The sequence below is a fragment of the Cygnus atratus genome, chromosome 3 (assembly GCF_013377495.2).
Source record: "Cygnus atratus isolate AKBS03 ecotype Queensland, Australia chromosome 3, CAtr_DNAZoo_HiC_assembly, whole genome shotgun sequence".
Lineage (NCBI taxonomy): Eukaryota > Metazoa > Chordata > Aves > Anseriformes > Anatidae > Cygnus > Cygnus atratus.
The window spans coordinates 93,683,251-93,711,197 of NC_066364.1; the positions used below are offsets into that span (position 1 = coordinate 93,683,251).

General features: G+C 39.2%; 2 protein-coding genes across 3 annotated transcripts in view; one reads left to right on the forward strand and one right to left on the reverse strand.

Annotated features, from left to right (window-relative positions):
- LRPPRC (leucine rich pentatricopeptide repeat containing) overlaps positions 1 to 5,509 on the forward strand; it is a 93,351-nt gene extending 87,842 nt beyond the window's left edge. The window contains exons 37-38 of one of the 2 annotated variants that reach the window (XM_035564303.2): positions 3,448 to 3,590; positions 4,929 to 5,432. In XM_035564303.2, coding sequence (XP_035420196.1) covers positions 3,448 to 3,590; positions 4,929 to 4,985 — 200 coding nt within the window. In that variant the 3' untranslated portion in view covers positions 4,986 to 5,432. Of the gene's footprint in view, positions 1 to 3,447; positions 3,591 to 4,928 lie in introns of both variants that reach the window. The other variant, XM_035564294.2, reaches the window with a different exon arrangement.
- Positions 5,510 to 15,566: 10,057 nt separating this feature from the next.
- Positions 15,567 to 27,919, reverse strand: ABCG8 (ATP binding cassette subfamily G member 8). The gene is made up of 13 exons (XM_035558950.1): positions 27,857 to 27,919; positions 26,706 to 26,810; positions 25,827 to 25,983; positions 23,618 to 23,856; positions 23,054 to 23,186; positions 21,358 to 21,627; positions 19,571 to 19,736; positions 19,390 to 19,482; positions 18,301 to 18,500; positions 18,100 to 18,176; positions 16,413 to 16,680; positions 15,789 to 15,916; positions 15,567 to 15,704 (listed from the first exon to the last, which is right to left on the reverse strand). The coding sequence occupies exons 1-13, from the start codon at positions 27,917 to 27,919 to the stop codon at positions 15,567 to 15,569; spliced, it is 2,037 nt and encodes a 678-aa protein (XP_035414843.1).
- Positions 27,920 to 27,947: the final 28 nt, after the last annotated feature.

The following is a 27,947-nucleotide window of genomic DNA, read 5'->3' on the forward strand; positions in this document are numbered from 1 at the left end:
AAAAAAATCTTTAGGTGTTCATAAAGGTCATGGAAACCTTTAGAATAGCAGGATCTACACTGTGCAAGTTGTACCTTTTATTTGTTTTTTTGGTGTTTTTTTTGGCTTTGTTTTGTTTAAGTTTACCGGATCTGTGTATGGTCCTAGCTATTAGATTGGAAAAGCAACTATCAGACCTAAGCCTTGAATCCTTTACAAAGGGAACTGTGTTAGATTAAAGGATACTGTTACAAAGAGGCTAAGTACCGGCTTCATGGAATGAAAAAGAATCCCTCCTAACCCATGGAGAGAAACATTGTAGAAATGAATGGCTCTTAAAATGAATGCAGCTTTTTTTCCTGAAACATATAATACATATCTTCATTCTATATGTGTGTGTTTCAAAATCATAATTAATTAGTTCTATCAGTAGTTTACAAGGTTTTTATTGTTACTAGTGCAGATGCTTTATACTTGTTTTTATTTAGCCAAAGTTGCTTCATTTAGATTTAGCTAAATAGTTGATTTGAAGTGCTAATCAGTTTCTATTGTTGAAGTCAAAGGGAAACGGCTCTAAAAATCAAGTTGCTTATTTAAATACATCTCTTTACAACACTCACTTGTGAAAAATGAGGACATACAGCCTCCCTGGCAATGTTTAGTTGGAAGGTTGCCCTTGAGTCCTTTGTGTTGTGTATTTTAATATGATCCTCCAGTTTTATTACAGGGAGGGAACGTAATCCTCTTCACACTTCTATTACAAGTGAAATGATATAACGACAGAAGCCCTTGTGTTCCAACCTATCACAGAGGAGATAAATAGGAATATTTAAGTAAAATACTTCAAAAACAAATCCAAAGTATGGTGTTAAAGGCATACAGACTTCAGTGTATTTGAATCAAGCTGTGAAAGTTTTCATGATGTAGTATCTAACTTAAAAGTTCGCTTGCTTAGTAATGTTCAAAACAGCAGTCACTGGCAAAATCCTTTAGCTCCGTGGTTTCATTCACAGTATGGTAAGTTTTCTGACATATTTTTATTTAAAAAACAAAATAACAAAAACTTCTATCACCAGCACTGGACTTGCCACCTTAAAATGTCACTGACTCTTTACTGGCTGTTTGCTGTTGTTACCTCAGTAAAAACTGTATAAGCGAACTGATTCAGCATCTTTTAATGTTCTATCCAGCTACATCATCATACAACAATTTTATAAAGAGATTGCACAGAGACTTGTGTGCTCTATGATACCTAAACAGTGGTTAGAGTTATTTAACATGTGAAGCTACATAGTAAATGAAGAGATGGTTGCTGTAGTTTCTTTAGGCAGACATAGAGCTGGTTCATAGCAAGTTCTAGAGGAAACGTTCCCCACCACCTACAGTATGTACAGACTTGTACATTTTAATAGCAATTTAGCTACCTCTTCCCCTCACCCCTCGTCTTCCTAGCATGTGGCATGTTTATTTTCATTTGACAGTTTGAGATCAACAGTGAAGTATTTAGCACAGGTAACTAGAAGGATGTGCTTTTGTTGTATTCTGTCTTAAATAAATGGAAAGTTCAAAGTTTCTGTTAGATTTTTAATAAAGCATTGATTCTTGCAGTTTCTGCAGTAGCCTCCCACATCCAAAAAGTAGCTCAGCCACTTGCCAGATGTGAGTGGGAAGCTTTCTCATGAGAAAGGGACCCAAGCTATCAATTTCTGCATAATATAAACTCCGTTTCTTTAAGAACCATTGTTTTTGTAGCCCATATAGTTGTGAAGATGACATTCCAGAAGTGAAAAAGAAAGAAGCTGAGACAGCATCCCATATTGCAGATGTTTGAGTTTTCCCAAGCAAAAAAAAAAAAAAAAAAATGTGATGGCTTCCTTATTGTTCACAAGATGCTAGGAACTGTTGTACTGCTTCTAGGATCCTGAAGACAACAGGGAAAAACTGTTGGGGGTCATTTCAGTTTCATCCTGATGCTGCTCAAGCAAGGGTCTGAGCAGCAGAAAAGTGTATGGTTAAGTGTAATGAAAAAGGTTAAGCAATGGAGAAGGAAGAATAGAACAAGACTGCCCTGTTTTTCCCTTCTCCCACTTCAGAGTAAGGAGAACTATATTCTGCTCTTCTACAGCTGGAAGTGAACAGGGCTTTAGATAAATAAACAGTGGGTTTGTTAGAACCTGTTGCATGTGATGGTGTCATTTATGGAATATCCAGCAAAATGTAACTGGATACCTGTGCAGTTAACATTTGTAATAGTGTTAGTGGGTCAGCAAAAATTTTCTGCTCTTTAGGATGAAACGAATTTCTGTTTATGGTCTAAAATAAGCATCTGACCTTTGTTTTGTTTGTTCCTTTAGGTTATACTTTTGACATAGCCAACACCTATAACCATAATAATATTCTGCCTTCACTTAATGAAATTCTGTTCAAGAGTTCTCAAAAGCTGAACATCACTGGCTTTTGGTTTAGCTTTTGTTTTTATTTTGCATCATTTGCCTTAGAAGGAGGCATATAACTTTGCATCTCACATCTTCGAGTGGTGTTCTCATTGTGCAAGCAGCTCTGTTCCTAGTGGTCCCAGCACATTCTTAAAGGAAATGATCATCCAAGCCTCAAATGAAAGGGAAAGCTGGAATGGCTGTATGTTCTGTTCTCTTCTGATGTGAGCTGTCAGTAGGATACGAAGAATATCCAGAATGTGTAGAGTTATAGAATCACAGAGTGATTTGGGTTGGAAGGGACCTCAAAGCCCACCCAGCTCCACCCCCCTGCCATGGGCAGGGACACCTCCCACCAGACCAGGCTGCCCAAAGCCCCATCCAGCCTGGCCTTGAACACCTCCAGGGATGGGGCATCCACAGCTTCTCTGGGCAGCCTGTGCCAGTGCCTCACCACCCTCACAGTAAAGAATTTCTTCTTAGTGTCTAATCTAAATCTCCCCTCTTTTAGTTTTAAGCCATTACCCCTTGTCCTGTCACTGTGCTCCCTGACAAAGAGTCCCTCCCCAGCTGTCCTGTAGGCCCCTTTAGGTACCGGAAGGCTGCTATAAGATCTTCCTGAAGCCTTCTCTTCTCCAGCCTGAACAACCCCAGCTCCCTCAGCCTGTCTGTCTTGTGGCCCTCCTCTGGGCTTGTTCTAATACTTATCTGTCCTTTTTGTGCTGGAGGCCCAGAGCTGAACGTAGCACTCCAGGTGGGGTCTCAAAAAGAAGAGCAGAGGGGCAGAATCCCCTCTCTCACCCTGCTGGCCACCCTGCTTTTGGTGCAGCTCAGGATATGGTTGGCTTTCTGGGCTGCAAGTGCACATTGCTGGCTTCTGTTGAGCTTCTCAATATTATTACAGAATATTATATACTAAATTATTTAATATGTCTTGGGAAGTAAAAGGGAATGAGTAACGTCATGGAAAGAGGTGAATGAGCATTTAACTATTGGGGATTTTGGTTTTGATTTTTATTTTTGTTTTTCTCAGAATTAGATGGGGATGTTGCGTCCGTAAAGGCTGTGTATGAGAAATCAAAAGAAAAGAATATACAGCTTCATGACCTGTCTCTGAAATCTTTAGCGGTTTTTCTGAAGAAAGTAGGAGAGCCGGTCCCTTTCACTGAACCCCCTGTGAGTATTTCCTAATTAAGAAATAGATCTGCGGAATTGTGTATGTTCAATGTTAATAAAACAAATTGCATGAATAATTACATAGGGATTAAATCTCTGCAGAGACTCCTCAAAGGAGGCTGTGTAGGAAGTACGGAGTGTTGTAGGAGCTGTAGTAATCTTGCGTTGGATTTGACTTGGGGAAATAAAACTCTTGGGGCTTACTGTGTTTAAATTACACAACCCTTATCAGGCATTCATCTACAGGTGTATGTTTATCAAATGTCCTTGGGGCATTTAAGTGCTTCAACTTTAAAAGGCTTATAGAAAGTGTGTTTTGTTAACAGTTAATGGGTTTTAGTTTTTGTTAATTACTAGCTTTATATCTAATACAAGTTGCTATCTTGCTATGACGGGATTTTAGAACTGCAGGAACTATTTTTCTACTGCAGCTTTACTTCTAGCTGCCTTGCCAAAAGATATATGCAACTGTGCAAATATATCTTACTTGAGGGTGATAGGTGGCATGACACTACATCTGTCAAGACTGCAAATACTTCTTTCACATCATTCCTTTGACTAAACTTCTTTCACATCATTCCTTTGACTAATAGTCTACTAGTATCATTTCAGCAAAACAGCCTTTAAATAAAGACTTACTATATTTTCTCTGTAACCAAAATTTTATTGCCATCTGCTAGCCACATATCATAAAATTAGTGTTTTTCTGTAGTTTTCTGAAGACATAATTAAATTTTACTTTCTCCATCCTGATCCATAATAAATATGGTTCTTTTTCTCATTTTACAAAGAATCAGAGGAAAAAAATGGCTCAAAATGTTTGTTTTAGCCTGTTAACAGCTTCAGAGATTTTTCTACAACTTTAACTTAATTTTAAAAATAAAATTTTATTTAGGTATGTAAATATAAAACCTAGGGTGTCTGTTCCTTGCATGTAGTTAGTGAAAATAAGTGTTTATTTCAAAGTCACTGGAATGATTCATGTTCTGATTTTCCTGTTCATTTTTCTCTGATGCAGCTTGGTGTTTAAAAGTGTCTTATAATTTTTGACACAATTGCAGATTGCAGTTAAAAAGTATTTTCATTTTTAAAGTGAAATTGATTATATTATTGCATTATGTAATAGAAGCTTCATTATGCATTTTTGGCAAGGTTTTCCTTCTCCTTTTATTCTTTCTCCTTGGTATTTCTCTTAATTATACAGACTTCAATACAGATCTAGTTTTATGACAGAGAATAATGGATTTTGCTTTTGTCAGGACGTAAGATTTTGTTCAGAATTAGTAACTTTTTCAGTTGCAACAACGTTGAACTTGTTTATTCCACTTTATTTTGTAGGAGACATTCAAATTCTATATGGAAAAATGGAGGAAAAGAACATTGGAAACATTATGAACAGTTGGTTTATGTTTTAGTTGTTTATGAAATTAAGTATTACATTCAATAAAAAATTAAAAAAGCATGTTGTTCTGTGTAATTTTTAATATAAATACTGTGTTAAAACAGCACTTTCCGTAGCTGTAACTGCTGGAAACTCATAGGCTTTTCTTATGTTAAAATTGCTAATGAAATATCACGATGCCACTTTCTAGGCTATTTCTGTTTTGATGTATGATCTGCTGTAACTAGAACTGTACTTTAGTTCCTGTTGATTCACCAAATATATGTATATTGAGAAAGTTGCTAGAGGGGTATGCAACTGTAGCTTCAGCAAACTGCATTATTTTTTGTTGTTGTTTGCCAGGTCAGTGTGCTTTGGAGTGAAATAGAAGGGTAAAGAACATCTTCGGGATCCATCTGTACCTATAAAAAAAATAAACACATCTTTTTTTAGATTCTCCTAAATGTACTTCTTTTGTGTGAAATATCTTGTTATGGGATTCAATGTTATAGATAAAGACAAAATACACCTTTTACACTAGCTTGTGTGTTGTAGTTTTACAGTATCTATCATTCATTCTCATAACTTCTAGTAAAATTTCTAATTAACTAGTGTATTTACAAATACACAGAAAATTCCTGTGAGGAATGAGGCATAACTAACCCTGTGTTGCAGGGAATGTTCAAGTTTATTTTCCAAAAAACCTATATACATCCTATCTGTGTCCACTAAAATGTCAGTGTGGTTTTATGATGGCTTTCACTACTTTGCTTGGGAATGTTATGGAGACTTGATGCACTGATTGTGCTGGGTTGATTTGTTGGTTTTTGTTTGGTTGTTTTTTTTTGCTGTTGGGGGGTGATGTCTGGTTTTGGAATTCACCACAGAATATCGTCCTTTCAAAGATATTACAGTAATCTAGAATGGTGGAAAGAGATGAAAAGTCTTGAAAAGCGTCTTGTTAGGAACGTGGGTGGGTTATGTGGGAAGCAGACTGTACCTGAGTGGTTCTAGCCATCTGGCACCCTTTGTTCCTACATTGTCAGAAGGCATTAACATTTGAGGTTTTATTCATAGCCTAGCAGTTTTGTGCCCTCTCTGAAAGCAAGCCCAGGCAGTGTTTAGCTTATTTCATTTCAAAACCAGAGATGCAGCTTTTTTCTAAAGCCGCAGCCACATTACACGCGTTTCAGTGTAATAGCAGCATAATTGAAGACTGCGTCAGCTAGTTTGCGGCCCTTCCTCTAGTGCCACAGCTCTTGTTTTTAGAGGTCATCTCACGCCCCTCTCAATTTCACAGCAGTGGCTGTGTTCCCGTAAGCGGAGTCAGACTGAGCATAACTTGAGGCAGTGGGGCCTGCGCGTGCTTGGTGAGCTGAGCTAGCGCAGGCCCTCGGGAAGGGGAGGACTTGAAGCACGCGCTGTGTCCACACAGCAGCCGGGGTCTGTAGACCTGAGGTAACTGTGCTGACAAGGAGCTGGGATCCCATGTGGCATCAGACCTGCCCATTTGACTGGGTGCTGTTCGTAGTCAGTTGCTGCAGCCTTCCTTATTCTGTGCTGATGCTGGCAAAAGGTGTCTGCTGGCTGCTGGCAGTGCCAACGCCTGGCGTCTGACCCTGTGAGGTCTGTGCTAGTTAGTGTCTGCATGTTTTCTACCTACCCTGCTTGGCTGAACTCCTACAGACTAATGCCCTGAAATTTTGTAGTCACAATTTGGAAACAAAGTAAAATTGATAGTCTGTAACGGGTAACATTAATGAAGTTGTTCTTGGCTCTGAATTTGCATTTTGAGGGGCCTCAGGGGAAGCGCTGGGCTGAATGAGCCCGCTGCTGAAAGGATCAAACGGTGGGGGGCACTGCCAGAGCACAAGACCAAATGGTACCGGGGTTTTCTGGCAGCAACGACTGGTAATAGGTGGTAGTACACGCAGACCACCTGGGATCGTGTTGTGCAATAGCCCTGGTCATGTGTTGTGGGAGGGCAGACATTATTCAAAGGATAGGGAAAGCCTGCTGTTGTGTGGTAATGCTTCTGACTTTTCTGTTCCAGTAAATATTTCACGTACAACTAAAGAATGATTACACAGAGGACTAGAGTCTCTCCTGTCTTTAAAATGTGGGACGGTGAGGGATTGATGCCACCCTGGGACACGGTCACTTCGGTCTGAAAAGATGTTTTACTGGGAAGGTTTTTGCAGAATCGGCATTTGTGCCATCTCGTCTAGAATACACTTGAAATATTTCTTGTGCATCAGTGTGCTGTGAGACTCCAACATTTCAAGCATGAAGAGCCAAGTTTAGAAGATTAGTTTTTTCTTCACCAAATAGGTAGGCAGCTTCACTATTTCTTTCTTCGTATTCAAAGAAGGAAACCTGTGAGATGACAAAATGCAGAATGGCAGTTCTGCAAACTTGTCACGGTGACTTATTAGACCAGTTACAAAACTTCCTCTGTCATTCTGACCGTAGCACTTATCCCTTTAAAGCAGAAAAGAAGTATTTGCCACTGGGTAACTGGAGTTGTGCAGGACTCGGAGCAGGTGCGGTGGCTGGGAGATGGAAGCAGGCTTCTCTGTGGGGCTCCCTGGGGAGCTGGGAGCGTGCTGATGTGAACTGACCCGACATGTTACTGGAGAAAGCAAGCTGTGTGAGCACATATGTGTTTGCATGCCAGTATGTTCTGATTGGGGCTGAGAGGACTGGAAAAAGTTTGCTGCTTGAGTTGAGATCGCTTCACGTTGCTCCTGTGCTATGTTACGGGCTCGCCTTCCTCCACCTTCCCTTGAGACTGGGCAGGAGGAGGCTGCTTTTTGTTGGTTTGTTGTTTTTTTTTAAGCTCAGCATGGAAGAAGTTTCTCTGTTAACTACTAATACAGTCATTTTAAAGCATGATAATTATATGCTGTATTTCTGTCTTTATCTACTAAAACAGTTTGTTCAACTTGCTGTCTCCCAAGACCCTTTTCTATAGAAAGAAATCGAGCTTGGTGGGTTAGTAGCTGTCTCTAGACTCTCGTAATGTGTACCCACTGTTGAAAATTGAGTAGCTGAAGTCATTGCATCTTTGGCAGCAGCAGCTCAAAAGGTTTTTATAGATCGAGTGCCTGAGTCAGCAGGAATCCATCTGCAGTTTACAGTAAGAAGGTAGGATCATAGCAGTGATGGTAGGTGCGCCAAGTGCACATATTGACAGAGAAATAGTCTGGAAACGTGTTCACCAGAGCACCACCGTCTTTATTGCTTTTCTTAGAGGTGTGATACTTCCAGACACTCCAGGAACACAGCTTAGGAGGAAGTGACAGGAGTGATGAACGTGACCAGGAGGTTTTGCTATTCAGTGATTGTTGTGAGAGATCTATCAGCATCTAGAAGGAAAGGCCAATTTCCAGCACCAGCATATTGTTGCAGTAAAGGTGAAAAAGTGAGCAGGTAAGAGAAAGCTGGTCTGCCATTGATTTTAGCCTTTTTGGTAAAGATCTCTGCTTCTCTTAAAATTGTTCTCGTAATTTCTCTGTAAAGTCAGTGCAAAAAGAGATTACCCTTGCAGACTGGTTACAACTTCTGGTGTCTTGCCAGTGCTTTTGGGAATCGATAATCAGAGGAAACCTAATCTCCTTTGAAGTTAGTGGCTCCAACTGGGACTGGAATTTAATCCAAGGATGTCTTTCAAAGTATGAGCATGCAGATCCTCAGCTACAAACGCAAAGTTCTGGGTTTTCCATTAGGTATAGAAATAAGAGCAAATATGGATGGCTGCAGTTTGAGTTTTCAATGTTTCCTCTAATTACAAAAATGAGATAATAAAAACTGTCTTATGCAGTACCTGCTATAGATAGGAGTTCTACACTGCACTGCTTTTAGATAAAACTATTAATGCAAGGCTTCTCTTTGATACTCTTCACCCTCTATACTACAATTGGCTAATGCTTCGCAGTATCTCGTGATGATTATCCTTATAACACTGTAGTAAAGCAGTGGTATCTATAGAATTGCAGTTGTCTGCAGTGGTAGCCACAAACCTCTTGGCAGTTGTTGAAACACTAGAAACACTTCCTACATGAAACACGAATAAACCATAGCCCTTGTTACTTGCACGGTTTCTTGGGATTTCCCTCTGATTAGTTTAGCTAACAGCTTGAATAGTTCATGTGTGGAGGTTAGCTTAACTGTAAATCATCCTTAGCTATCAATTCTTAGGGCCTTCAGAATGCTCTGTAAATAAAATTACACTCTAAAAATCTGAAATAGGATAGAAAGTGTGTGCTCATTGGAAAATCCATTACGAGCCATAGATCTGCAAGCTTTGCTTAAACAAGGCTTTTGCTTTCCTTTGTGATTTTGTTGACTTAACCTGTATTTCAAACATTTATGTTCAGAGAGAGAGCTTGTAACATCACAAGTCACAGCTGATTACCTGTTCAACATTCCATGGAGAGGAAAAAAAAGCCCTGATCTAGCTGAATATATATGTGTGTATACAGTGTTAAATTCATTAAAAAAAATCAATTTCATTTTTTCTTTATGGTTTTAATGACATCCATATTTTTCATCTGTAGCACCTATAAAATATTGAGCTCCAAATTGTTTTTATGCCTAGGAATGCAATTTCTGCATCTGAGTGTCTTTTTCACTGTCATCAATAACATAAATTTGTCTAAATTCAGCAAGTAAAAACAAGGTTGAAAACTATGTTTTATACCACTAGCTGCAGGGGGCATAAAATTACGGTAATTTATGGCTTTACTATTGTCAGTCATGTACACGGGGTTTTTCAGTGGAAATTTGTCGTGCGCCCAGCACTGAACATGTACAAAGCTGCAATGCGGTTTTTGATGCAAAAGCACTGAGAAATTCCCTCTGAAGTATACGAAGCTAAATATTCATTCACCTTTCTTTTGTCTCTTTTGGAAGGGGAAAATCTGAAGCATGTGTGTCCAAAGCATTTGGCGGTGTTGAGCTCCACTGTAACCAGAATGTGCGCATTTCTAGGTAGCAGTAACACTTGGCCAAAAGGCTTTTATTTTTTTTATTATTATTATTTTTTACAAGATTAGTCATAGGAGATGGGGGCTCACCAGGGAGGCAGGGAAGCGGCTGTAACCTGTGATGCACGCTCAGAATTACCATGGGGTGGCGGGACGGTGCCCCTGCAGCTCAGTGGGCGACACCAACTCATGCCTGTATTGCTGGGACTGCGGGGCAAAAGGTTTGTGTTCAGGGATGGTTTTAAGGGCATGCTAAACCCGCAGAGCAGTCCTACCTGGAAATCTGAGTGTCAGCTCATTAGGACAGCACACATCCTGGTTTGCAGAGTTTGAGCAGCACGTTTTATTGTTGGCTCTTTGGAGTGCTGTTTTCTGGCTTTCTGCCTTCCTTCAGCTAGTTGAAGCACTGCCACAAAGCGATCAGCTATTTTAAGAGCAAGAGGTAAATGATGCGGGTGTTTGTTGGAAAGCAGTCAATGGGATAACACGTGGTTCTTTTAGGGCACCCCTTAGCATCACGACTTGCATGGTGAGAGGGCAGGTGTTTGCCTTGATCTGGGGTCAGGGAGGAGCTGCTGGCTGAGGCTGGAATGGCAGATCAGAGGTGCTACGTTTCTTTCTCCTCCTGCCTTTCTTGGTAAAACACGACGTCTTTTCTGTCATAAAAGTTTCTGTAGTTGTTTTCTAAACTTCCCCCAGTAAATGAAAGTAAGCAAAGATAGTGTCTCGAGGAATGGCTGTGTTAACTGGTGCCTTGTATTAGCATCACAAGGCACTGGTAGTTCTTTGAAAGCGACTTGTTCTCTACTTCATGCTTTTGCCTAGTTGTGAATTTCATAGATTTCCAGTTGCAGTGCGTTTGCTTGAAAACCCAGTGCAGTAGCAGTCGATGACTATATTGTGGGCTTATTTGCTCACGTACAAAATACACTTTTTTGATGCAAGTGGTTTCATTTTTTCCTCACCATGTGAATTCTGGCCAACATTTAACCCACTCCTTAAATGTGAGAAATGTAAGTGAAGCAGAAGTGGTATTGACACATGCTTAGTAATGTTAGCAAAATATGAGTGACTCTGATTAGATGCTTTAAAAGGAGCAAAAAATCCGAATGTGTTGTTGAAGGTAGATGCTTGTTCTGGAGCCGTGAGGTGAAGATTGAGGGGGGAGTCTGTTAAATTGCAGTTTCTTGGCACTGGAAACATTAAATGTATAGAGTTGGGACCATGAAAGCACAGTATTCCCAACAGATTTTGCATTTTGAAATAAAACCATGTTTGATTTAGTGAGAAAATGATCAATAATTAGTTTTATAATTAATTACATACATTGGCAACAACATTTTCATAGGTTATGGATCTGAACTGCTTTCTAAATATTCCTTGGGAAAAAAAATTGAGCTGTCCATCTGCATTTTATTTGTGTATATATATAGATAGATATGTAATCTAACCATATGGATATCTCTACATGTATATATATGATTACAACACATGCAGCTACACACATGCTTTTTAAAGCTCATCAGTTCTTAAAAGGGTTAAGCAGTTTTAAAATTACCTCAACCCACTGCTTAAACATTGTTGTCTTAATTAATAGCTGCTAACATATGAAGGGCTTGTCTTGGCTCTCAGAGGGGGGGAAAAAAAGCAGCATGCCACAGAGCTCCATGTACACTGTTTCTTGTCTACTGCCATTAAAATTAATCATTGTCGCTAAAGCTGGGAAGGTTTGTTATTTCTGGTCCAAGTGGACATACCGATACCTGTAATTTCTTACTGATAGGTTCTCCGTGCGTAGCATGTTGTCTGTGATTTTTTTTAGGCATTTTGTGGTGGTCTGTTTTTTGTGGTGGTGGTGGTTTAAATAAAAATGGATGGCTATTGATACTTGTTACTGATTTAGCGTTTCTGAATGCGTTTTGCAACGAACAAATAAGGGATGAAACTTTCAACAGCTACTTATTAATTTGGCTTAGGCAGACTGAAAGCTAGTCCCTTTCAACTGACGAGTTAGAAGTATTTTGGAGGACTGCCACAACCCAGGAGCCAACATGCAAAGTAGTGCTTCCATAACCCGCTTTGCAGTGCTAAGAAAGATCGTCCAATTTGCCAGCTGGAGAGGCTGCACAAACTTGGAGAGGAGGTGGGGGAAGAACTTCCCACCTCTCCTGCTGTTACTGAAAGTTACTTAAAATATTTTAAGTAATAAAACCATTGTTACTATCTGTCTCTTTACAGAGAAGACAACACCTCTAGTACACAGAAGTGTTGTACCAATGCATGAGTTCTGTTGTCCACATGCAGGTTTATTTTTATGACATCCATACAACCAACGCATTTCTTTGTTTTATTCCGAATTTGGTGTACTTTGTTGCCAGCGTTTGATGCTCCCATTCACACTTCTGATGTGTGTGCAGAATGAAACCCAGTGGCCCGCTGTGATCAGGTCATGCACTGGGCAATTCAAGAGCAGTTGGGCAAAGCAACCTGGGATCTGTCACCAGTCGAATGCAATGTCACTTCGACGTCGGTTTTGTGTTGACTCAGTTGCCTTCAGCTGCAGAGGCCATGACTCAGAGCTGAGGAGACCTCTTCCAAACCTACCCAGGGAGGATGCAGGAGAGCAGAGCTGGTAGCAGGGGAGGCCTTGGAGCTGTGGCTTCGCCAGGCTGGCAGGTAGCGTGCTCTTTGGATGTGAAAACTGACTCACCGCGTTTCTTGGGATATAGCAAACTAAATGTCATCATGTGAGCAACAGATAGTACTGCTAGTTTCGTGTATGGTTTTGCTTGTGATCTGTAGTCGCTGTGTTGAGATTGTTGCAGACTGCTTTAATTTTGGTTTTCCTGACACAGAAGGCATAGGGACGGGGACACACAGCTTCTACTGACATAGGGGAATCTAAGGAAAAAGAATGGCTACCCTGAAATTTGGAAAGCAAACTGTGCTGAAATTATGGCATTCAGCCTTTGTTAGAACTCTCAGGAAGATTTCCATCCCTCACTAACCACTTGTTCTTGCAACAGCTCTGCTGTTGAAGTGTGAAACCTTTTCTGCACACAACTAGTGTGGAGCAGGACAGGAACATAGAGGCCAGAGCCTACGGCATAATCTTCACCCCCGGAGAGGTGCATAATTCCCCTAAACCTGTAGCATTTTTCAACTCCTGGGAGTGTGAGTGGGGCAGGTTGTGTGTCACCCGCCCACTCTTCCCATTGCTCTTCCCTGTACACAGCCCCACGGCATGCTATTGTTAGATATGAATGCTAATTGCTGGTATTTCAAGGCTCCTATCTTCTTATTGCTAAAGCCTGTAACAATAATCACAGCCTACATTCCCCATCTCTAGGCATCAAGGAAACAAGATATGATCACAGGCAGTGTGCTGAAGTAATTGTAGTATATAGAATATGAGCTTTTTCTGTGTAAACACAAGCCTGGCCACATCCTATGATAGCTCTTCCTACACTGCATAAGATGGCTGTTCCTAGGCTCACAACTCATGTCCCCATTATGTATATATCTACCCTTGTCATAACACCACCTCTGAAACACTCACACCGTTTGGTCCTGCTGCATAATGTTAAGAGGGTGGAATTTTAAATTGAAAAAGGCTGTTTAAGTAATGTCAGCAGCCTGACTAATTTCACAAAAGGAAGGAAATTCAAAGTTAAGGCTATGGTATATTCTTATCTAGATGCCTGAAGATTTCTGTGCATGACAATGTGCCCCTAAAATTCAGAGCTGTCCCTTATGTCTTTAATTTCTCCCATTGTGTCTCTCCTTTTTTTTATTAAACATCAAAGTGAATTCACAACAGAGAGTCAGCCTAGAATTTAATCCTCTAAATACCTTGAAAATAGAGGTTTAGACTAGAAGTACCAATATATACCCTTAAAACTTCAGTGTAATATAAAAGAGATTCTAATCACAACAGATCATTACAAAGAAGAGTAAACCACTTTAAAAAATTAAGTGTCTTAAATATAATAAAAAGGAATAATTAAGAATCAAACAGGAAGCTGCTACTCTGACAATTTAATGACGCTGAATTGGACTGAAAGAATTGGCTTTGCCATTAAAAGGCAATGAAAATCTGATAATTTCAAAATGGCACTAGGATCAGATCAAGCATATTCTTCCAAATCAAATGCAGCACAACCAGGAAGAAATGGTTGAATTCACCTCAGAAAAACCTTGAAGTGCTTTGGACTCCTGCTGCTGCCTGGGGCTGAATCTGTTATTTTTATCAGACCTGCTTAACATCTTTAGACTGGGTCTTCCTGGGAATTTATTACCCCGTGGATCCTGTGGAAAGCAATGTGGCAGCCCTGCTTGCCAAATGGAAATAATTCAACATTTATGTTCTTTCATTTTAATTTCTTCTTTAAAAAATAAATAAAAGAGGATTTACATAAGTATCCCATATCCATGGTCCATAGCACTAGGAGTTTTCCACTGTGTGCAACATATCTATTCTACTTCCATTTAATGATGTGCTTTGCTTTTTTGATGCATATAAGCACAGAGATATGCAACCAAATGTTTAAAATCAAGCTAATCTTATAAAATATTTTTAACAACTGTACATCTAATCTGCACGTGTATTTACTATGACTGTGTGTGAATTACAGTTATCTAGTTACTATTATGAATTTTCTGAGCATTTGTGTCTTATGGCTGAACTTAAGAAGGTGCATAAGTACAAGCATTTCAGAGGTTGCACCATTAGATTTTTAATTACTGGGTGGGCAGTTTTGGTATTTTCTACCTGTGAACCTTAGGAACCAAAACTGGCAAATTGCTATGACTAGTAATATCACAGAGAAAGATGTGATTAATAATCAGTTTGTGTGTGTTTATAATTTAAAAATAGATCCAAAAAGGTAAGATAAAATTACCTATTTTTTAAAAAAAAAAAAAAGTACTTTCTCACTGTATAGATTATTTTGGGCATCAACAGCATCTAACTGGAACACAAAGGCAAAGTCTTGAAACACATAAGCAATTAGAAACAACACAGAATAACTAATACTGGTGTTTTTCATCCACGCATGTTTTCCCAAAGCTTCAGTGAAATTTATGTTGCTTTTCTTCTTATGAGTAGTGAATGCAGAATACACGTTGCAGAAAGTAGTGTTTTGTGTGTGCTGATCCTACTTCTCTTAGAGCTCTTCTGGTTAAGTATGTGATTGCTATGCATTCAAAGATTGAGACCTAGAACATCAACTATTACAACGTGGGATCAGTCCTTTTAAATTGGTAACCCATAGCTCAGAATATTTCAAGGTGCAGCTAGTGCATATAGGTGTCACACATAAAACTGTACACCAAACAAACAAATTAGAAAAAAAAATAGAAAAACCACCATGTTAAAGTCTCAGTTTTATCACGGTTCCTCTGAATGGAGGAGCACAACCTGGCTTCCAACTCCTGGTATTCTGCTGCCATCCTGTGGCGAACCGGACTCGCTTCGTACAGCGGGGAACTCAGCAGGTATCTTCTCTCCCAGTGCCTTCGCAACGGTTACCAAAAGCAAACTTTGGGCTTGCCATGTTTCCTTGCAACGGATGCTGTAGCCTGCTGCCCCATCTGCCTGTCTTGCTGTTACCAGTCTTGGTTTGATTTTTGCTTGATGAATCTTAATGATAAGTAGTATAAAAGCAGGAAACCAATAATATTGCCACCAAGGATGAGATAGCTTACGTAGAGAGGCTGTGAATCCAGGCCCATAGACTTAACTACCTGTAACCACACATAAGAAAAATTAGGAACTGACAATTTTTTTTTCTAGTTAATTATCAAGATTTTCATTAGAGAGTGACTTACAAGTTTTCCTGGAATTTGAAGAGTAACGTTTCCAACAGTCATTTCATATTTGGATTCAGTGAACTGAATTTGCATCATGCCTTGGAAATTCCATCTTAGAAAAGACACTTTAGAAACCCAAAACGGAACTGGAAAAAAAGTCAGAAAAAAACATATAAATAAGCAAATTTCTGTCTTGCTGCCAAATATAACAGGTTTGTCTAACTTCTTGACAACCAAAGGCTGTGAATGTATGATAGTTTATTACTGGGCAAAATGGCAGATATACCCTGTATTATTACATGAAGATGAAAAATTAGGGGAGAACTTATATCTATCAGACTCCCATTATCAACTGGGGTTCTTCTACTGGAGATCTTCATCTACTGAATATAACTTATTAATGAATAATGTAGGGACCAATTCAGACTTTAACTAGTGCTTTTTCGACCAAGCTTATTGTTACCTCAGTTTCACAGGGAGAAACTAATGTAAAATGAACTCCACTGTCACTATCCATGAAGATATTGCAAAGGTGGGAATAAAAGAGGGTTTTTTTGTATGGGACTCAGCCTCACTACAAACAATTGCTGATGAAAGCCATCGACATTTTCATTTGGAGGGGCAGTGGGAGGATCGTCTTACCTGTCCAGAGGTTTTCCAGGCTTACCACAAAACCACCACTCAGGTAGAATGATGTGAAAAGGACGTTGCCAAAGAAAGCTGAGAGCTGTAAGGTTGGCAACAGTGCTGCCACCCAAAGTGCCATCACACGGGCACAATACACAGCCAGCCACACTGACAGGAAGTTCAGCAGGAAATGCTCTGGTTCAGGCATGAGGTTTGCCAGCCAATAGATGGGAACCCCATAAATTAGAACAAAAGCGCAATGCTCAGGGAGTTCCCCCAAAATCTGTTCAGAAAGGAGGGAAAAAAATAAATATATTAAGCAATAATCACAAAACCTTCTGAGATGCCCCTTAATGTACTTATGGACTGTTTAGAAAAACTTCGGGAAATAATCCCTTAGAATACAATCATCTCCCCTTTGGTTGTTTTCAGTAACAACAGAGATGGAAATCCTTGCTATTTTTTTTCCCTAGTTATGATAATTCCTGTAACTGTTGAATTGATATGCTTCTTGTTACAGATTGGATGTCATATTTTGTTATGGTTTTGGCAGTTTCTAAGCATTTAAGAGAATTTCCCAAAGAAATGGTAAGCTTGAGAGCAGTAATACTGTTACTAACCCATTGTAAGCGTACATTTTGTGCAAATTTGGTTGAACCTAGCGTGAGATGAAATTTGAAATAGGCTGTTGGTCACTTCCCCACTTTGTCCCAAAGGCAGTCCAGTTAGTAACTTCGTAACTCATTGTAAAAACATGAATATGTTTCGGATTTTCTCAAATATCTGAACATAAATATTTTATTTATATATATGTGTGCGTATATATATACAGTATATATAAAAATATATATATACACACTATATGGATGTCTGCATATATCAATTATACATACATATATATGTAGATATGTGTGTATATACACATATATGTAGTATTATGATTTTTTTTTCCAAAGAAAGTTGCTACTATCCTCTAATACTAAGGTTGTAACAAATTACATCGATTCCTCTATGAATAATGTGCAATTTTTGTGACACAATGCAAAGAATATTTTTCTCTGGCAACCACTAATAAGCATTTAAAATCTTGTGCAGAAATGGAAACCTAAATTACAGATGCCATGGCAGGCAGAACTCATCTCACAGTGGCAACATCACAAAGAAGGGATTCTTCTAAACCCTTGTGAAAAAAAGAGAATATAATTTTTCTTAAGTTCTAATTTGTTTCCAGGAAATCTAGCTCTTCATACGCTTAATACAGTTGTTTCTCTCTAATCAGTACAGGCCCAAACAACTACTGGAAATCTCATAGTTAGCATTTTGTCATTTCTATTTTACTTTTGTTGTAGCATTTAATATACATATTCTGTTTTATAGATCAAGACATAATCAAACCTTCAAAGATGTTTCAGCTAATGAAACATTTAGGTACATAAATGTGATGATTTGGTGATGAAACCACCAAATATGACTTTCAGAATTCCCAAATTTTGGCCAAACAACCTCATGGATGTCAGCCATGACATATGGCAACAGATATAGAGTGAGGTTTAATCAATTAACACCAAGGAAGCAAGAATGATAGCTTTAGCTGGCAGACACAACAGCAGAAGTCTAATGCAAATGCAATTATTTATACAGCAAGGCTTTGGAATATTTTTTAAGCCATCTGTGTGTATTTCCTGGCATCAAAACCAATTACCTTAGCAAAGAAGTATGGGCTAACAGAATACATTCCATTTTCCAAGTCATGATAAAGCATAGCTCTTTCTGAATGACCTGCAGGGTAGAAACAAACAGGTTGATTTCATCCTAGAGTTGCATTTATAAACATAATTTTTCATTGATCTGAGAATTCTCTGATTTTGATTACTTAAACATTTACAATAAAGCTCACACTTACATTTGGCAATGACATCCAAAATCACTGTGAATGGGATTAGTGCACCTATCATGTACAACAGTGCTGTTGTGTCACGAATGGAGAGTCTGCTTTCTCCATGGCCATAGTACAAAAATCCAATTAATAATGACATGATGAGGGCCTCAACTCCATGGACTAGTAGTGTTGGAAGATCTCTGAAGTCATTGGAGACTTGACGACTGGAAAACAGCAACACTGACCATAAGGTATAGCCTTACTAATGCTAGATATACTCGGATATATTGCCCCAAGTGCTCTGCTAACAGCAGTTTGTGGAATTGCTGACTTTGAGTAGGTTGGGAGTTCGTCTGGTTCTGAACATGATTTTATTTAATCAAAGTTTCTGAGCATCTGTAGCGGCCTACTTTTTCAGGTCTGAAATGCTGAAAGCTTGAAGGCCGTGGGGGCTGAAAGATCTCATTTTGAAGACACAGAAGCAATTATTTCAGCTAAAGTCTCTTTGTTAAGGGCCTATAGTATACACTAGTACTAGATGATACTGTCAGTGATGTTCTACATGTATTAAACCAGTTGGTTATATTTCTTTTGAGAACACAAGCATGAAACCCAGCTACCACTATCCATCCATGCTGGCTATACTCAGTGAAGCCTCCTGGCTTCAAATCGAGGCAGAGCTGTGAGGATGGCAGTGCCTGGGCCTGCCACACAGCTGTCTGGGCTTGCTGAGGGTTCAGTCACTGCGCTTTGGGGTGTGTGTGTGGAGATCAGGATGGCAGTACCCGAAACTGGGATGCACGTTTCTGAGCCTGGAGGCTCCTGCTGCTGCTGCCTGAAGGTGGAGGATCGCACCAGTGTGAGCTGGAGGTGATTTTTGTCTGGAAGGAGCCCTGGGGCAGAAAGCAAGGGGCTGGACATCTGACTGTCACCCTGCTCAGAGGCCTGGGGTGAGCCGGTATAGCAACACCTCAGCTCCACGGCTCGCTCAGGCCTAGGGCTAGTAGTGCTAGGTGTGCGCTTTCAGCACATGCTCAATTCACATTTTGTGCTTCTTAGTGCATTAAAATACAAATGAATGTGATACATAGTTGTTTATGGAGATAAGGTTACCTTAATAATACAGTGAACTGCCTTAAGACGCCTGGTAACTGATCACTTGAATGGTAAGGCATGTGGATAGCCTCTTCTGATTTTACATGGGAGCTGTACAAAAGAAAAGAGGGGAAAAAAAAAAATTAGCCAAGGTTGTAGCAGTTATTCCAGATCTGCCATATGATATTCTTTTCTTCACCTTTTTTGGCTGACTGTGTTCACAACATTGTCGTCTTCATTAATTTTCCATAAGAAATCATCAAAATTCTTGATTTTTTCTAGGAACAAGCTGGCAAGAATGTTTGCTCTTTTTCGGCTCTCTATCTCCTTCTCTGCAGTCTGTTTATCAATGCTGGCCAAATCAACTGCAAGACATTATTTGACATAAGTCCATAAGCTACAGATGTGATAACTTTATGATATGTTTACAATCAGGGATTATATCATGAACAGACAGTATGAGCTGTGTGCATGCATTAGGCTACAACAGTTAAAACTTTATCAGTTACTTTAGGTAGATACTGAGAGCTTAAGAAGAATATTACCCAAGGAAAACATGGTAGCAGCAACAGTAGTTCTCTTAGCTTTTTTTTAAACAAATTATTTTTTAAAATCTAAACTAACAGTATTGTTTTCCAGTGCTGAGAATCAGTGTAGAGCACCACTACCTGATACTTCGCAGACGCTTTCTGGGAGAATTATCTCTGTGCATTTGATAACTCCTTACGTTGAGCTGACCATCTCCGTTGAGCCACATTTCAGCAGGGGTCCATCAGAGAAACGAGTTGTAACCTGCCTTACTTCTCTCATTCTGACACTCTCCTGTTTCTCTTACTTGCCACACTGCCAGCATTTGTGCATTACCTTCAGGTCCTCCTCCTTGCTGTGGCATACTCAGCTCTCCTGTTCCATTTCTACATTCCTGCTGCCCATATTGTCTGCCTTTCCTGTGGGTAGTGGCTCAGTGCATTGCACTGAATGATCTTTCACCTCCTTTTCTCATCCCCACCTGCCTCCATGTCACAGGGGTTCATCTTCTGAGGACTGCCCCAAATGCTCCATTCCCATACAGGTGTGCTGCAAGGCCCCCCACCCAGGGCTGCGCTGAGCTGAGCAGGACTGCTCTGAACCACGTTGGTGACAAAGGTCTCTTTGCTGGGCTTTACATTAATTTCTGTCTATCTCTGCATAGCTGATAGACATTCTGATAAGAACCGACACTGGCTGACACGTAAGCAGAGCCAAAGAGGTTACTCCAGAGCATTGTAGTTGGTGTCTGTACAAGGCATCCTAAACAACTTGAACACAAAGACCTGAAGGTAAGAATTGAACCAACCTCAGGGGTAAAAGACTACTGCCATTACATTAACAAGGCCACATTCCCTTTGCACGTTTAAAAAAAAAAAAAAAAAAAAAAGTGGACTTAGAACCATGTAGTTATTTTTTTTTTTTTTTTGAGAAGAGGAATCAAAAGATTACTATTATGGATTTTTTTTTCTTTCTCCCTTCCTATGTTCTGTTGGGCAAGTCTCCTCTTTCTCATTTCCTCTTCAAGGTATGTATGATTACACACCCTGGGAAACTGGCTTCCTATGTTTCTTGAATAGAAGTCAGAGAACTGACTGCATGAAAGCAACTATCAGTTCATGCATGTCTGTTATCACTGAGGGTAAAAGTTTCAACCAGCTGAAACATGGGAATAAGTGTGTTAAACTTTCGGAAGAGTTGCTACACCTGACATTAAGAGGATTATTTAAAACTGATTTTTTTTCTCTCGTATTTCCTACGTTTCCTGCATTGACAAATGGGGTTCATATTCAAAACTGAACTTAGTACAATATTGATAACAGTGACAAGGCATTTCTAAGACAGTTATGGTCAATAAAAGTCAATGTTAGCTGATAGACTTAAGAAAGCAAATGACTTTGAGTAACCTCTTTTTTTTCTTCTTTTTATGGCAGTACTTTGGCAGTACTTGATACTAACCGTAGAAATCTGCAGGATTGCTGTACCTCGGGCAGGGATAGCCTAGTTCTGTGAAATACTGGACCATGTCTTTGGCTGTTCCAGAATAGACAGTGACTCCAGAAGACATCAGAAGAACTAAATCAAAGAGTTGGAAGATATCTGACCGGGGCTGATGCAGTGAAAGAAGAACTAATCTGTTTCCTCTGGCCAGTCTGGATAATGTTATTACGAGGTTGTGTGCAGTAAAACTGTCCAGTCCAGATGTGGGTTCATCAAGTATCAGTATTCCTGCCAAAGACAGTAAGTTTAGCTGTGGAAAACGTTTGATTTGGAAAATATGGTATTAGCATATGAAACCTCACTGCTATATTCCTTTTTTAAAAGTCCAAAGTATATTTCACACCAACATAGATAATATTCAACAATGGCAACCTCCTTCCACTATCTTATTGAACATAATGACTATGTAGTAATTATTTTAAATTTTGTCTTGGTCCTACTGGAAACAAGAGTAATGTTTTTGATTTTCACTGGAATGAAGATTTAGGCTCCTTATTAAATTCATGTTTTACTCGGCAGTTCTTGCACTTTGCCCATACAAATGTGTATAGTGTATGTGAATATACAATAGTAATAGTTGTATATTCTGCCTGCTGAAATATTTTAATCTATATTAAATATATTTAATTGATATTTAGATCTTATTGATGTGTAAATCCTCAGAGTATTAATTTATATAGAGCATGGATTGGGAGGAGAAGCTACTTCATGCCTGTTCACACCCAGATACCTAGACATATGCATATGCTTGGATTTTTCTTGTTTTGCAATCGGTTGCTAAAAATTTGAAAGGGTTTTGTTATTCTGCAGTATTTGTGTTGCCAAAGAACTTAATGGCCTCAATCAGCACAAGGCAGTGTCTGTACACAGACATAGTTTCTGTGCTGAGGGGTATAACGCATGTTCGAAAGGTAAAGAAATCTTTACTTATTTTCCCTAGAATTAATAATGTTTTTACTTCAGTACCAGCACATCTATTCATGAACATCACTTCTTACAAAAAAAAAAAGCTTCCATTTTCCCTGTACTTGCAAAAGTATAATTCTATATAAGCAAATAATATTCAGATCCATTTCCCAGTGGAGGTAGAAGAGCTGATAGGAAATCTCGCTCAACAAGAGGCTCAGCCAAGATTATTGGTGCTGTTGATATACGTAAGAGCAGATAGAGAATTCATTCCTGCAAAAGCAACTGTAGATTTAGCCTTGTCTTTTGCTTCTAATGAAGATGACAGAAATTTCTAGTTCACCTGTGACATGAGCCAGCCACATCAGAGTTGCACAAGACCACAATGAGTGCCTGTGCTACCAAGAAAATGACCTTCCCTTGTTAACGCTGTACTTGTGCATAGGCAGAAGTGAAAGAGAGCTGGCTCCTGAACCACTCCTTTTATAGAACCATGACTGTAATAAGTACAGTATAATCTCTGATCAGCAAGAGTTGTGATTTAAGCAAATGGATCAGCACACAGTCACTGTGCCTGGTTTTGCCATGGGGAGTTAACATCTTGCAGAGGGTTATGCAAGATCCGTTAAGTGTCTGGAGAACCATGTGTGTGTATGACTTTTTCTTGAACCCTACTATTTTCTCTAACTGCCCCTTTTCCCCCAGTGGTTTGTGGTGGGCACAAGGAAGTTGTCAGGGTTTTGCTCACCTGGGTTCCAGAGCAGCTGCACACCGATGCTCACTCTCCGCCTCTCGCCTCCTGAAACACCACGGAGGTATTCGTTGCCTACCCTCGTGTTTGCACACTGACGCAAGCGTAGTTCTGCTATAACATCTTCCACCTGGGGGGATCCAAATGGTAACAGAGATAAAAACAGTTTCTTGACACGTTTGTGCACAGATAAAGCCAAAAAATATAGTTGACGTAGTTAAAATTCATCTGGATATTTTGGTGCTATTTGAGCGAGAGCTAGTTGAAAACAAATCTTGATTTTAGGGATAACATTAAAAAATGCTCAGCAATCAGCAATTTAGTTCTTTCAGCCTCTCCAATGCGTTCTCTAGATTGTCATTTTTTGTGAGCATTGGAACAATTGCTGGTTTCTATCTTGAAAAAGGAAAAAGTTTTATAATTCATAATCTACATATATATATATATATAAAAAAAAAAAAGCCAGATTAGCTGTTCTGACTCTAAGCACACAGGATCTCTCGGATAATTCCTGTCAGACGCATTTTTGACAACTTTATTTTTTTCCAACAGCTTAATTACCCTTTTTTCTTTTTGTGAGTCTGAGAAAAACTTTGGAAGGCGCAGTTTGGCAACGAACAATAGCGTTTCTCTGACAGTCAGGTGGGGGAGCAGTCGGTCATCCTGCCGCACGTGTGCAATGCATTTCTTAACAAGCTGGGGAGTGCTGGGTTTGTTATTGATCATGATTTGTCCAGACTTGATTTTGCCTCCGTGATCCCGGCAGGTTATCACGTCAAGCAAGGATGTCTTTCCACCACCTAGAACAATCAAAATTAGAAAATAAATTTCCAGGGCATCCATTTGAAAAGTGATTTAGTCACATAGAATAGAAGTTTTCATTCCCTCACATCTTCTCCTCAACACCTTTTGATGCTTTTCTAAAGCTGCAGAGACAAAATGATCTTGAAAGAAAATACTGACACCTGACTGCAAGCTCATGTTCAGGAAATCTCTCCCCTCCAGAATGGATTACATGGCTTTAACCTTTGACATGTCCCAGGAGAATTGGGTAGCTGGCTTTTGAGAACAGCTCTGAATTTAAGAAGCAAGATCTCTGTCCTCTGGTTACTGTTCTATACGTGTGAAAGGTGGTGTCCTGGACTGGCTGCAGGGCTGGCACCTAAATGTTTTGCAGAAGTTTGCTTTGTGGAGGGAATTGTGAATTCAGAAACAGCAGCTAAACAGTTTAAAGACTAAGGCACCAAGCAATTATACAGCTGATAAGAATCTTAAGCATGACTTAAATAAAAATAACTATGATTTAAACAAGACAAAAAGTCATTTAAATAATTGAGAAAAAGTTGGCTCATACTCAGAAGTAAGGAAAGTAAATCAATGAAAACAAAACCTGATTTGGAATTAAATAGCAAATGACTTTTTCCCTTATGCCATATGATACTTTATGCAAATACACAGAGCTCTCATTATGATTAGATGTCATTTGTTTCCAGTCTTCCTGTTGAAAAATTAACTCCACACTTGTTGCTTAATATATGCATTAAAAAAAAAAAAAAGAAACCTGTCCATCTGTAAACTACATATTGCTATATTTAAGAGTGGCATATTGATTGCCATTGACAATGTGAGACTCATCAGCAGTTTAATCCACTTTACTAAGGCATTTGATGAAATAGATGATAAACAGCTTTTAAAAATAGCTTGACTAGTTTGCTGAAAGGGTTTGTACCCAGTGTACGTTACCTTACGAAAGTCTAATATCTGTAAGTCAATGTTATTTCATCACAAGTTTTTTCCTTTTGCTATGGGGAGTCTCTAAGGTACAATTTCCAGTACATTAGATATGTGCTAAGAAAAATCCCCCATAGCAATGGGGAAGAAAAACCTCTTCTGTAGAAATAATGTTACAACTTCTGTGGCAAATATGTTTTGTCTTTCTTTTTCAAAGAGAGCATCTTCACTGAATCACTGAGCTAACCTAATGTAAGAGTCTAGTGGAGTCACAGCATGGTTTTTTTTGCGGTTTTGTTTGTTTTACTTCCAAAGCATAGGTACTTTTTACTTCAATTTAATGCATCACATGTCTACTTCTTATCCCCCTAGATGAGCTAAGTCTCACTAACCACTAAGGGCAAAGGCCAACTCTCTATTAGGCAACCTCATCCTTGAGAAGACTAAACCATTCCTACCAGAAAATGAAAGGAAAAAAAAAAGATGCAAGAAACCAGAGCCTCATTTTTCAGACACTGTAAGCCAAATAGAAGAGGCATTATCGTTTCTTTTCAAGTTTCTGTTAATTAATCTGAAGGTGATAGTTTATTCTATAAGACCTGTTTGCATGTGGAGGAAATTGCTTCTTGTGGCTATGCTGCCAGTTGCAAGTGATCTTTCTTATGGGGTCTGGCCTCATGTCTGCATTGTTACTGGGCAAGGTCTGCAATTTGCCTGTTTTATGAGAGCTGTGAAGCTGTTTCACGTCTAGTAGAGATGGGACTGCAGAACACAGTTGTAACAACACTGCACCTCAAGAAACAAACAGCAAATGTACAAGTCATAATATAAAAGTTTTTGGAAAATAAATTCAAAAAATATTTTTCCAATATGATTCTGTTTCTCAAAATGTACATTTTAAAGAATGTATTTAAGTGACACATTTCCAGTAGTTCTTTCTCAGCTAGATTATGCCATTCAGAAGACTGAGGAAAATTGGTTTTGATTGTGTATGTTTTATCCAAGAGTTAGTCAAATCATGAAACTTGGTTGTTCTTACCAGTGCTTCCTATAATAGCTAGCATCTGACCACTTCGAACTTTTAAATTCAGATTCTGGATTACTGACACATGAGAATTAGGACCTGAGTTCCAGGTCCATGGCATTTGCATCTGCGTGAGTTTCTCGTACCAGGGAATCTGGGATGCTGTGTTAACCTAATAAAGACAGAAAGAAAGTCTCTTCAATTCATATGTTAAACTACTTAACATTAAATATTTTTGAAGTTGTTATAAATCAGAGAATATGTTAAAATAATATTGTTAATATTCAGAAATATAGACAAAAAATCTTTTTCGGACATGTATGGTTTTCATCCTTTGCTTCTTATTTCTGATAATCACTAAAACTATCTGTCCTTTACCTTACTTAGGTAGTTTATTGCTGTTGTACATTTTTAATTTTTAATACAATTTGAAATGAATCAAAACTGAAAACCGTGAAGCTTACTTTAGATGCCATGTGGCACAAAAGTGAAAAATTTCACTGGCTTCCTGAAAGCTTCCTGAAATCCTCCTTATGTTTGTCATCCTCTCCTTGTCTCCTGCATGCTCGTTCTTGCTGGCAAAGGCTCCTGCTCCCTCAGTCCTGAGAGGAATAATTTAGCTCAAGACTGAGGGAAAACAGAGCCTAGAAATGGACCTCTTTTCCTGTATCATCCCCTAGTTTTACTAGATATATTTTACAACAGCATGGTTTAGCCTCTTGTTAGTACCGTAGCCAGGAGCATGATTTTCCTTACAAAACTTCTGTATATTTGATTGTGCAATATTTGCATGAACATCAGCTTTATACTACCTTTGAGAGGGCTTGCTTAATGAAACAGGAGTTGTTGGATAAGTTCCCTGCTGAAGGGACCTACAGAAACTAGAACTTTTACCTGGTAGTTGAGTTCTTTGACCTCAAGAACATTTGATTTTCCACTGTATGTGAAATACAGGCTGTTATCTTCTTCAGAGCAAAAGATACTGTCCTGGGCCTTGGTCTGGAGAAATTATTAGGTTAGTTACAATAGTTAATTATAATAACTAAAGAGTTGTTAACATTTGAGTTCAGAAATGGAGAAACAGAAAGGGAAATATATTTTATGGCATATAAAACAATACTTCTGATAAGTTACAGTGGTACAAAAGCATGAAGGGTTGAAATGAGTTATCTGTTAATCAGCGTGAAATGCAGTTTGTTCTAGAGGCATGTCAGAGGTCCAAATATGCTGTGCTGTAGTGGTCTATTAGCTTTCAGTTTAAATGGGTTTATTTTCAAAATGGAGACAAATGCCATGCTGCCATAAAGAGATTAGGTTGTACTTCTATTACTGAGGGAAAAAATGGATGACTACTGGAATGTTAATGTCTACTGGATCAAAATGGTACGTATCGAAATTCACATTTTATAGCAGCTAAAAATTAAGGTGCGCTTGGAAGTATGTTCATTATTTAATTAATCCATACTGCACCATAGTAACCTGAAGCAGCTAATTCACCATCACACACACAGAGAAGATAATTTGCTAATGTCTATGCTTTCAAAGAGTAAATGGTATCCGCACATAATGTCTGCTCAGTAAGAAAAAGTTAATCAGACAGGGAATTAATTTAACTAACCAAATTTTTAACCACCATCTTCACTACAATCTCTGCTGAATAAATGTCTTGTAAAATAACAGGCAAAAGGCATGTTATCCTGAGTCAGCCATTGGAGATCAACCTAATTCCTGCATCCTTTGGCATTTCAGGGGATTAAAGCTCTTCCAGTGGCTCATAGTCTGGGTTTTCATTTCACCCAAGTTGTGTAACTCTCAGATTCACCTGAGGGCTGCTAGAAGAGCTTCATTTCCCCTGTTCCCTGTCTGGCATCCTATGGCTGCCGGAGGTGTCTGGCAGATGGTGACCACAGCCTGTGCGCAATTCCTACCTTCACAGCTAACAATGTTGACTAATCTCTTCAGTGCAGGCATGCAGCAGAAAGCAGCGTGACCCTAAGTGGTCTGAAAAGCAGCGCTAAGGGGTCCCTCCCGCTGGTCTCACTCACCTCCTGTGCTGCCTGGCTCCAGCCACCACCTTCTAGCGGGATGTTCTCGGGGGGTCCCTCCATGGTGGCAGTGCAGGGCCGTGCGCCCTGC

Excerpts from the sequence above, each read along its gene's own strand:
- ABCG8 (XM_035558950.1), bottom strand. The coding sequence starts at position 27,919 with ATGGAGGGACCCCCCGAGAACATCCCGCTAGAAGGTGGTGGCTGGAGC. Across the intron at positions 25,984-26,705 it reads TCAAAGAACTCAACTACCAG|GTTAACACAGCATCCCAGAT; the intron begins GTAAAAGTTCTA and ends TGTCTTTATTAG. Across the intron at positions 15,705-15,788 it reads TTCAAATTCCAGGAAAACTT|GTAGTTAAGTCTATGGGCCT; the intron begins GTAAGTCACTCT and ends GTGTGGTTACAG.